A 12,887-nucleotide genomic window follows, 5' to 3' on the forward strand; every position below is an offset into this window, starting at 1 on the left:
TAGCTACATTCTGAGCTATCATTATCCTGAAGTCTATTTTCTTCTGAGACCTGAATCCTTCTTGGTCACATTTCCTGTTTGATCAGGTGGCCACACTTGTAAGATCATATACACTCTAGTTGTATATTTTTGACAAGAGAATGAAAGCCATTTTTGTGAGGCAGCCCAGTCAAATACAATTGAACCCATGACCTTGGTCCTGGCACCATATTTAAAATAGCATAGCTAACTAGTTTAGATATTCAATAAATATTTCCTGTTTGCCATTTGTACAGCAAATTTGCTCTTCTTACTAATTTACAAGACTTGGGATACAGCTACCTGAGATAAATGAATACCACATGTATTGAAAAGAATAAGTTAAACAGCTGCAAATAGCTGATTAATATGCTGACAGTCTAAAAGTTAAGTGTTGCCATTTCCCTTGCTTTTCCTATAAATAAAGAACTTGTAAGGCAAAATTTTATTCATCAAGAATGGAGTAAGTTTGACTATCTTAGTGAAAGTTCACCTTATTTTAACTTTTCTACATTGTTACTGGTCTTTTGGGGGGCATACTTATTGAAAAGTAAAACAAGATTTATCTGATAATTTGTTACTTTATTTTAGCCATTTGCCACTTAAACCACCATTTTCTGCAAACTAGATTTTAGAAAATCCTGTATTATAGTTTTTCCCATTAACTCTTCCCTGCTCAGAATCCCATGCTCCTTGTTTTTTGAAATGCCAGTTGTGATGTAATTTTTCTTATGCTATTTCAGGCTTCCAGGACCCTCTAGGGTGCCAGCTGCAGGCAGCAGCAGCAAAGTCCAGGGAGCCTCCAACTTAAATAGGAGAAGTCAGAGCTTTAACAGCATTGACAAAAACAAGCCTCCAAATTATGCAAATGGAAATGAAAAAGGTAAGTGTTCATCTGGTCCATGGTCATGGTCCAACTCTAACATGCCCACTACATTTAACATTTGAGGAGTAATGCAGCCATTGGGATGGAAGTGTTATCAATGGAGTTACCTTATATTTCCTAACTAGAACTATTCCTCCTGAATTCCAGTTTCCTTCAGGGCTTTTCCTATCTGAAGAACATATGGAAATGAACTCGTTCATTTTAAAGTGGTTAATTATATATTCAAGCATCAAATCTGTTTCACAAAAGTAGTTCCTCCCATATGCATATAAATCGCATTTCTTAGGCCTTTCATGTTCTGTGAAAATTCATCCTGAAATTGTAAAGCTATATTTTATTCAAATTTTTAGTTTCAGTTAATAAAAGTGCCATAAGTGGGCAGTTAAAGTTTGAGCATCTTATTTATTGAGTTATAATTATGATAGGTGTGTACCTTTGAAAGCAGCAGAATAAAATTACCTCAGTTTTCCCCAAATGATTTGTGTTTATTGTTTCTTGAATTATCACCTCACAAAATCTTCAAGAAAAAAATGACAATTAGTGGAAGTCTTTGTTAAAGGCTATTTTTCTGGGTGGATACAGATTATTAATAATAATAATAAGCTTTCTCTTATTCAGACTTAAGTAAAGATTATTTATAAATCATTGATATGCTACCCAGTTCTCTGTGATGTGCAATGTATGCATTTAAAAAAATGTTTGCTGGATACTGTCACTATGGAGGAGGGAGTGACGGTGTTTTGATAGAGATAGGTTCCATCTGAATCAGGAGGAAATTGGGAACCTGTACTGTTGTAATATGAGTGACTGCTGGAGTTACCAGGATGTTCTGCTGGATTTTGGAACAGTGTTTTAAAACCAATGGAAGTTTAAACTTCTCTTTTTGGTGTTGGGTCCTACATGGAGCAATACATAAAATTAAAAAGTGAAGCATGTTTAATTAAGAACAACAGGCGGCAAATTTGCTTTGAATAATTCAACCAAATAGCAACTCTTTTGCACTGTTTTAAAAAATTACAAATTCTTTCAGATAGGTAAATAGTTTTCTCTTATTCAGATGAAAATTGATAGTAGGATCTATGTTTCAGATATTCTTTTGTGAAAATCTCATCCTTGAACTAAAGTAGAACTGGCCCAATGTAAATGCCTGAGAGCAGAGCAGTGTCTCCTGATGTTGAGTCAAATGGAAAAAAAAAAGAAAAAGAAAAAAAGCATGGAAGTTTGGGGCTTGTCTTTAAGACACATTACATTCTGAGAAATATTACAGAAGAATTACAATTTTCTGACTGAAAAAGGAGAAGACATTTCCTCATTCTATGACCTTCCTAGAAAGTGTCCTTAACATATACAAGAAGTACTAGAATCTTGAATTTCTAGGAGAAGCTAACAATCTTACAAATAAAGATGTGGATATGCTGATTGGACTTCTAAGGTGTCCATTTAAACAACATGATACTATACTTTATGGTAAAAATCCAGAGATAGACCAGCATTAATATTTTCTATGGCCACTCAATCTCATGTATGTCCAGGAGTAGAGCAAAATAGGAATGTAGCAATATTTATAATAACCACAAGGTGGAGGCAGACATCACATGATATGTGGTCTTTCATCACATAAAGCAAATTCTCTAGATAAATATCTACAACAAAAGACAAGAGATTTTTGGTGCATTAACCATTAATTTGAGTTCTAAATAACTGAAAATCTGAAACATTTAAATAAAGTATATGATCTTGCATTCAGGTATTTATAATATATCAAGTGTAAGCATTACATGTCTATAAACTACCAATAACTTTAAATCGTGTAATGTGATATAATACAACTGAGGGGTTTTTTTTTTTAGATGTAACATGACATTCCTATTAAATGTGGTTACTTTATGTCAACAGATCTAATATCATTGCTTCCTAATAGATTATATCATGCTTTTATGTCATTTTAAATTATAATAACAAAACAACCATAAATATTACTTGAAAAATAATAAATAATTATCGTGTGTTCAAATAATACTTTTTTGTTAGATGTTTGATGTAAGCTTGTTGACATGAAGATTGGTAGTTGTAGCATAACATACAAAAATATAACATTTCATGGATCAATTTAAAAGATAAATTAAAAACACAAGTTTCCATCTGCTAGTAAGTTACCTTTGTCACAAAAATAGTTTGCTTATATATCTTGGGTACGACCAAGAAAGGTGAAAGTTGAAAAAGAATTTTCAAAGGTTACAGTATTATAATAACAGAATTCAGAAAGTACTAACTTGAATATTCTAATCTTTATTCCTCCTTGCTTACTAAAAATTAGAACATTTAAGTTTAGTAAATTAAGATATTTTATCTGAAGAATTCATCATATCACCTGTAATGTGATCCCCGAGTGCTTTGAAGTAGAAATATACTTTCTACTTTCTTTAGCAAGTCTTGGGTGATGAGTTCTATAAATCAATTCAGAACTCTAGAAATTGTGAGGGATAGTAAGGGTTTAATCCCAATTAAAAAAAATTCACTTTCTATTTAAGAAAAACAAGCTGTTGAAAGCACAAGTTTCTCATTTGTATGATTTACAAAAAAATAAACTAGCTTATTTGCAAGTGGGTGACATCTAATGGAAGGAAATCATTAGATGAATCACAAACTGCACTTCAAAAGATACATCTAATATCATTTTCATAATAAGGCAATTCTAAAAATGTGCTCATTTTACCATTTCACCAAATGAATTAAAATATCAGTGCACATTGTCATATATTATCACTTGCAGGGAAGGCCAAAATAGAAATGTTACAATAGACTACCTTGCCATGTCACCATTCTATTGAAGGGGAACGTGGGAACCAATTTCTCAGAACAAATGTTGAAATGATGATAGCATCTTTTGTAAAGGTTTTCTTTTGAGAGTCCCTCAGTTTCTTCTCCTGATGATCTGCCATTCAGAAACTGACAATGAACAATACATTCCGACACCCGCATTTATTCATGTTCTCTATGAGTCCTCTAGATAGATACATGCTCTAAAGAAATCCAAATACCTGCTCTCTGGAATTTAGATCTTGTGAAAAGCATTCCTTGGTTCATTTGGACATACACTCCATATGCCTGAAACAACCTTAAGAAATTATTTTAATTCTACAAAAAATGTATGCTAAATGGGAAAAAGTCAAATGATTTACTATTATTAGGAACATAAATATCCCTAGTTGTATTTAGAACCCAATTTCTGAATTATGATCTATGAACATGTGTTGTTTGGTGGAGTTCCTTAGAAGAGAGGTGCTTTTCATGTTGCTAGGGAACGTGCCACCACACCAGAGAGAATACCGCCATCCTTCACGGTTTCTCCCAAGTGATTCTTAACATTGAACCTGTACAGCTGCTAAGGAGGAGGGCTTCTTTCCCTTCCCCTGGGTTCTAATGAAGCTTCTTCTGGTGTGGAAGCCTTTATTTTCTTTTACACTAATGTAGAGTTTGTAGGATTGATGCCATGGATTTAGCAACATTTTAAATTCAATGCTATAGAATCTATTAGTGTTCATGTGAGTTTTGCCTGGGTCATGGAAATTCCAGCTGCACATTGTCAGCTAAAACATTCACATGTAGTTCATAAGCACCTTTGCTGCTTTTTAATTACTCTGGTATTAGTATAACATTCAAGAACTGAACTGTTTTATTTGCTGTTCAAGATAATGTAAATGTGAAATTTTAGTTATTTATTACTTTATGATAATTTAATTATGTGTTTACCCCGAGGCTTTGTTTTATTCCTTAATACTTTTAACATAAGTATAAAATACGTTGTCAATATAATTTCAGAGATGTTAGGTGTTTTCAAAAGTTAATACAAGTAGGTACATAGATAATATGACCAAGGAATTTGGGGTATTATGTTGTTTGTTTACATATACAATGAACATGTTGAGGTGCTCTCATTTCATATATGCCTTCACATAAATTACATAGTTTTTTGAAACTGTTTGGTGAATGGAAGCAGCCCTGAATTTCACAATTCTTCACAAAGTGGCACTCTGACGTTGCCAATGGTAAAATAAAGTAAAGAATGGGCAGTACCTCCGCAATCCCTACCATACCATCCTGTTTCTGTGGAACCATTATAAAATCGATGACTGAGGCATTTCACAAGCAATCATTTGTGCAAAGTAATGTGGTGAGGCAAAAGAGGACCCACTTAGTAACAAGGCCTATTTAGATTTGAATGCTACTTTTTCAACTCTTTAAACATTTCCAAGAGGCATTTTGGGATGCTACTGTGAAACAAATTGATATTTGATATGTTAATTACTTCAAATTCATTGCCTTAGCTGCTGTGCTGAATCATTTCCTTCTTTCCACAGTGATCTGTGATGCTTGCGGTGTCCTATATTCAGCAGGGGTCCTCTGCATCTCTCAACACCTTACCTGCTTTGCAGGGAATACTTTAAAGAGAATGGTTCTATTATCATCATTGCTGTTGTCACATTGAGGATTTCTGAGTCAAATGCAAGTTCTATTCCATCTAGGCAACACATTTAGTGTCATAAAGAGAAATTCATTGATTGAGGATGCTCCCTGTGTCTTTCTCAGGCTGATAGGACTGTTGCTCACTGTATCTAATCTATCAACTGGATTTCTATAGAATAATGTTCCTATTTTAACCTCTCCCTGTTACAAGTACCGCATTGCCTCAGTGTATTCATTTTAGAACTAGATTGATATTGTCCCTAAGTGAATATTATTTATTTGCAAGATGAGATAATCAGATATTAACTCTGTGAAATTGCAACCTGAATGAACATATATCCTAACATCACCTGGGAGGAATGGGTAGAAGTAAGATGTTGAAGAGGTATTAGGATGGTTCACTGAATGTCATATTTGATGGTTTCTCCCTTTGCATCCTCTTCACTGAGGAAGAAGGAGAACATGATTCAAGGAGACACTGATTAACTTCACCATTGCAACAAACAGGTGACTTTCTGGATATTCAAGGCAGCAGAATTTCTGCGTATACAGCAAACAAAGTCTAGAAAGACTAGAGGGTTGAAATCTCCAAACTTAGGAGACAGATAAGCCTGAGCTCCAATTCTGATTTTGTCTTTGTCTTTTTAAAGTTTTACTATGTATATGACTGGGTAACAAGTTACTTTGTTTTTCAAAGTTTCCATTTCCTCCTTTCCAACAAGATAAATCCAAAGCATATTGCAGATTATTATGGTTTTAAATAAGACACCATGTATGAAAAGCTTATACTTAGAATAATGCAATCACTCGATAAGTACTGTTGTTTGTGGTGAAGTTGGTGATGGTGGGTGTGAAGGTGGAAGAAGATGAAGAAGAAGAGGTGGAGTAGAAGAAAATTGCTAAGTGGAGACCAGGGACAGAGGCAGAGCTGTAAGCAGTTAGGTCATGTAAATACAAGCTACAAGTCCATTTATAGGTATGCATTCGAATTTGTGCATTAGGGATCCATTCTTTTCTCCATGCTGAAACTCATTCCTAGTCAGAAGCTGAGCTATCAACCTTCAGAAATATATCACTGGACCTGGAATACTTATTATTGACCATATAAATGGCAGAGACCAGCTTTTGTGCTGATCTACTCCCTAGAAGCCACCATTTCTGCTGCTGTCGTGCACCCTTTGTTATGAAGAGTCCAGAGAGACTCTTATCATTCCACTGCCTTCCTAATGTACAATGACCTGTGATTTGCCCTTTTAATGAAACCTGAAACACCTCATTGCTGCCCTGCAGAGCCAAGCTGGGGACAGATTTAGAGCTGAGTGTAGAAAAGAATCTTATATGTGTGTACTCATCTGAGAACAATTTTACGGCTGTTGCTATGACCATTACTGTGGGTTGGATGTGGATATGATAATTTGGAGTCCTTCTTGTCTCATTTTTGGGTGTAGTGATGTTGAAATTCCTCCTCTGAACTTGAACTTCTACAGCAGTTTGTCTAATTAATGTCATCAGCTTGTTTTCTCTCTTCTAAGGGAGCTGCATCCTCTTCCACTTCCCTTGTCCATCAACCACTTAAAAAACATCCTGACTGGATTGTTTTCTACCCTTTTCTCTCTTCTCCACCAAAGCTCCCAGGCATGCATGCATAAGTCTCCCAACTTCTTCACTTAGTTGTAGGCACAGTATATTCACACTAAATTTGTGACTAAAGTAGTGAGAAGAAAAGGATATTGGGAAAACCTGATGAGCTTCTCTTGATTTTAGTGATTCTTTGTCACAAACTATTAAAAATCCAGGTGAACTCAGAGTTGGCCAAGGTTCTGAAAGCTCAAAGAGTGAAAACTATTAATACTGCACAACTATGGGACATTGAATGAATTTAGCCAACTTGAATACTATGGTAAGAAACAATTTTCATAATCCATGATTCTGTTCAACCCTGCCTACTAAAAACTCAAAAGTGACCCACAGCATTGATATTTCTGGAGTCCTGTTGAAAAACAGAATCTGAGATCCCATTGTAGATCTGCTGAATCACAGTATGCATTCGGTGAGATCCTCAGATAACTCATGTGCCCATTAAAGTTTGAGAACCACCATGCGAGATAGTACTGGATAGTTCTTATAGAATAAAAACTATCACAAATAGTTTTGAGATCAGTGTAAGAAAGTAAAGACAAATTCAATATGATGTCATCATGGTCCTTTTGTAAATAGTCCCAGCACAGTGGGCTTTGATTTGGGGGATCATGTTTCTTTCCAATCTGACATTCCTGTATATGTGTGTACATATTTCTACATGCACATGAATAGAAGAAGACATCTGTAGTTTCCTAACACTATTTCATTGTATTGGCTTTAAAAGCCAATACATCTCCTTTACATTGTGTGCCTTGATCTTCCTGTACAGTCCTTTGTGTTCTCATGCAACTTGGATCTTCCCTACCATTTTCTTTCTCATATCCCACTCATTTGACACTTAATTTTTGTCACCATGCAATGCCATTTTTCTTTATGACTATTTTCTTTCCTTCAAAAAGATTATAGTGTATCTTGTAGTGTCTTGAACAGAGTTAGTTGGTAAACTCTAAAAGATCATGTATTTAGATTAGGTGGTAAGAATTGGATAGTATTGATTAATATTTCTGCCAAAAATAGAAAAATATAGGCATATATGTTGAAATTAATTAGTAAAACAATGATATCACTGTGTGAAATGCATGGACATTTATACAATACACTGAACTAGAAAAATGAATTTTGTTTACAGGAAAAAAATCTAGTTTTCAATTAAATATAAGTCACTGAGAAACAAAGTTCACTTGATATAATCCTATTAAAGCCATTAACCTGACAATTACTATTTTTTTATGTTTCAATATTCAAGGGATAATATTATAATTGATAAACTATTGGATGTATCATTCTATATTTGAGGGACAGTATAATACAGTACTTGATAAGAGTAATTTAGAATCCAAAGTTTACTTCTGTTTTGTCACAAATTGTGTAACTTTGGTTATGTTATTTAAATTCTTTGTGTCTGTTTTTTTCCTTTATAAAATGGAAGGAATAATGAAAACTTCATCCTCTTGTGAGGAAAATTGAATGAGTTAATATATGTTAAATACTAAGTTCTGTGCCTGGCATATAGTAGGTGATAGGGCATAGTACAAAGCTATAATACAGGCGTGGTCTTTACTTTCATGTAATAGAGTTTAGTAGAAGTAACAAGAAATTATAGTAGAGAGATAATGACTGTAACAGGAATAAACTATGGAAGAACATAGAAGAACCTCCTGTTCAGTCTGGATGCTCTGGTGATCAGAAGTAGGGGTGGGGGTACTTTTTTTCTTTTTCAGAAAAGTTAAATTCAAATCTGAGACCTGACCACTAAGGAGAAATTAATTTGAAAAAAATATTTGGTAGACTTCCCTATACATAAGTAGTCCATGTGCTCTCTCTGGTAACCAATAACTATTCAAATCATAATGAAATGTTATCAGTCTCTAAGAGGGTTCTGTGGGTGATAGAAACTTGAAATTCTCAATATTCATAACACAGATAATAAGGAAAAGGTTGAAATCCATTCACAAAGAGTGAATGTATTTGAGTAATTGAAGTTTTGAAGTTTGTTGTATTTGTTTGTATTGAATCAGTCAGTACACCTTTGTGCATGAACCTAATGAATTACCACAAATATGCTACACATGAACACAATTATAGACTTCCCATGAACACTACAAAAGATCAATTTATTATCATATGTTTTAAGATTTAAATATGCAAACATTAAGAATTCAAGCAGTCAAAATCCTGGCATTTGTTCATTGACTTCTCAGTGTGAACAACTTCATTTTAATCTTAAGTATATAGGATATGAATATGCAACAACAAATCCCATTATAATGTAGCAATAAAAATAAGTGAAATTCATTTACAAAAATAAAAATATATAGATACAATCTTGTAAGGTTAGCGTGACTATTTGTTGATGCCAGATGAAATAAGGAATTGTAGAGAAGCAATAAGAATTACAAGTGAATATTGTTATATAAATTCAATATATAAGAAAATTTAATATAAACACATTTGTCTAGAATATTCTTAATAGTAATTGTAAGGATCTACTTCTCCTTTTTTACTCACTTATTTAAAGAAAATAAAACTAAAAAATTCAATTTGACCTCTTCCTTTCTCTAATTTCTTTGTTTTTACCTCTTTTGAAAAATAAGTAACACTAGCATGTGTTTCCACTTGGCTTAATGATGTATTGTTTTTCATGTATTTTCACTTCTTTGAAGAAAACATTGAAAAATAAAAGCAACTTTACACTTACGAGCATGGAATAAAATTCAATAAAAATCCAATTCTTGAATATCTTAACAAAAAAACTTTGTATACACTTGTCAATATCTACTAAGTTAACAGCACCAAATTAAGTATGTAATTTAATCATCCCTCACTGCCCGAAAAAAAGTGGTTGAAAAAGAGAGGGGTTCTTGGTTGATGCACCTGGAGTTAAATAACCACCTTTATACAGTTCAGAAATGTTAACTTTGGAATTGAGATCCTTTAATTCAAAGCTCAGTTCCTCTTCTATACTGTATGATAAATTCCATCTTTAATATTTTATTTTTAAAAATGACTAATCAGGCATTAATCAGCCTTATAACATTCATATAAAATTCACATTCTAATGTGATTTCTGAGCAGAACTAAGCACTGTGCAGTATCTTTGTAACAAAAGGACTTGTCTTCCTACAGCTTCCAAAGCATGGCTTTGTATTCTGTCCTCATGTCAAGGTTGTTGTGATCACTCAAGAAGGCTGTATCTATGCTTCTTAAGAGCACAGTCTCTGAAATGAGTTCAAATCCAGGCTGTATGAGCATGAACAAGTTATTTAGTATCTCGGCCTCAGTTATTTTATCTGTTAAATGAGGATGATACTATTAATACATACCTTCTAGCATGGCTATAAAGATAGAACTAGAGATGGATTGATTAGTAGTCTATCTGACCTATAAAAACATAAACATCAATGATTACTTTGTTCAAATAAAAATAAATTAGCAAAAAGTCAGATTATGATTCATAAGCATGTTTAATCTAATAAAAATAGCTTATCTCCCTGTAACTTTGAACAATTTCTGAATATTCATTATACAATATGCTATTATAAGGCAATGAACTATAGTGGTAGTTGGAAAAAAAATAGAGAGATGCATAGGGAAGGGACACTATTTTATTCATTTGCAGATACAAAAAAGAATAATGTCAGAATGGAAAAACATGATCCCTTACCCAAAAAAATCACTGTCTTTCAAACACTGTGCTTTTGTGATATGTGATTTTTAATAATCCCATTGTAGAAGTGATTAATGCCACATAACACTTCTCTTTTGAGTTCAGAGGATGCTTGTATTTAGGCACAGTGGCATGATATAAATGATCAAGACTAACCAGCCTTTTCTTTATTTTCTTTCTTAACCATCTTCAGATTCCTCCAAAGTCCCTCAACCGTCTTCAGGTGTAAATGGTAACATGCAGCCTCCCAGCACTGCTGGCCAGCCCCCTGCCTCTGCCATCCCTTCTCCTAGTGCCAGCAAGCCCTGGCGCAGCAAGTCCATGAATGTCAAGCACAGTGCCACCTCTACCATGCTGACCGTGAAGCAGCCGAGCCCAGCCACCTCTCCCACACCATCCTCCGATAGACTGAAGCCACCTGTCTCGGAAGGGGTCAAAACTGCTCCTTCGGGTCAGAAATCCATGCTTGAAAAGTTCAAACTGGTTAATGCCCGGACTGCTTTACGTCCCCCACAGTCTTCAAGTTCAGGACCTAGTGATGGTGGGAAGGATGACGATGCCTTTTCTGAATCTGGTGAAATGGAAGGTTTTAACAGTGGCTTGAATAGTGGTGGCTCAACAAATAGCAGTCCCAAAGTGTCACCTAAGCTGGCCCCTCCAAAAGCTGGAAGCAAAAATCTCAGCAATAAAAAGTCTTTGCTACAGCCAAAGGAAAAAGAGGAAAAGAACAGGGACAAAAATAAAGTTTGCACTGAAAAACCAGTCAAGGAAGAGAAGGATCAGGTGACTGAGACAGCTCCAAAAAAGACCTCTAAAATTGCAAGCTTGATCCCAAAGGGCAGCAAGACAACAACAGCCAAGAAGGAAAGCTTAATTCCATCTTCCAGTGGGATTCCAAAACCAGGCTCAAAGGTTCCAACAGCAAAGCAAACCATTTCACCTAGCAGTGCAGCAAGCAAAGAGTCTGAAAAATTCAGGACTACCAAGGGAAGCCCTTCCCAGTCCTTACCTAAGCCCGTAACCACTGAGAAAGCAAGTGCATCCAACTGCCCTGCTCCTCTGGAAGGGAGAGAAGCTGGCCATGCTTCTCCTTCCAATTCCTGTACTGTGCCAGTGGTGCAAAGCAGTGGGCAGAGCACAGGAAATGGTGCTGTCCATCTCCCTCAGCAGCAGCAACACAGTCACCCAAACACTGCCACAGTGGCTCCATTCATTTACAGGTAAGATGGCCAGTGTACTTCCATATTCATAGGTCTTCATAGTCAGAGTGCGTGGCATCAAGGAGTCTGCTGCAGTACTGTCTTAGATAGTCGTTTTGGAATAAGGTTTCCTTCTGAAACTAGAAGCTTAGAGTTGAGTATGGAATTTTAGTCTGGATAAGTTTCCAGTATGATCTAGTCCTACTTTTTTTCCTTTCACCCCACCCCTGCCTCTCAGAACTCAAGGCCTTCAAAAATTGACCTGCTTGTTGTTAAAGGAAAACAGAACTCAGGTGCCATGGTTTTCTTCTCTGTTCAGTATTATACTACTGTATTACTACTACGATAGCAGTCTTAGAATAATTTCAGTTTTACGGCAATCATGAATATTTTTATTGTCACCCTTGGGAGAAAGTATACCATAATGGTTAAAGAGGCAGACTCTGGAAGCACATAGATGTGGATTTAAGGCCCAGCTGTATCATTTGCCAGCTACTTGACCTTGGACAACTTACTTAGCATCTCTTAGTCTCATTTTCTTTAGGTGTCAAGTACGAATAAGAGTTTACCTTGGAAATGGGAGAATATTAACAGATATAGTATTTAATATATATACTATTTTAAATGTTCATAAATGTAGTTTATAAGTATTCATTTTTCCAAAATAAATCTTATAATAATTTCCAACACTAGGCATAAATTTATTTGTAAAAATAATTAACTACGTAATTATTATATTTGTACTTTGTTATCACATTCATTTATTCTATTTTGTATTTCATTTTATATGTGGTGATATACCATCTATGCTATATATAAATATAGGCATCCTGATACACAGTCATAAAAGTAATGCACTTTGTCTGCTTTGTGATTTGCTTCAATCCATTAGAAATCTGTCAGTCACTGCTGTGTCTCTGTTATTCACTGCCTGACTGGTAAGGACCTGACTAAGGGAGGAATGGTGTCTACTTTATTTTTTATCCTTTTGCCAGGTTGGCAACTTAAA

The 12,887-nt window shown here is 34.9% G+C and overlaps 1 protein-coding gene across 1 annotated transcript in view; it reads left to right on the forward strand.

Moving 5' to 3' along the window:
* The window catches only part of Nav3 (neuron navigator 3), a 707,491-nt gene that overhangs the window by 521,907 nt on the left and 172,697 nt on the right, over positions 1-12,887 (forward strand). The window contains exons 8-9 of the mRNA XM_047549063.1: positions 762-901; positions 10,873-11,899. Of these exons, the coding sequence (XP_047405019.1) occupies positions 762-901; positions 10,873-11,899 (1,167 nt within the window). The remainder of the gene's footprint in view (positions 1-761; positions 902-10,872; positions 11,900-12,887) is intronic.

Source organism: Sciurus carolinensis, chromosome 4, assembly GCF_902686445.1.
Source record: "Sciurus carolinensis chromosome 4, mSciCar1.2, whole genome shotgun sequence".
Taxonomy (NCBI): Eukaryota; Metazoa; Chordata; class Mammalia; order Rodentia; family Sciuridae; genus Sciurus; species Sciurus carolinensis.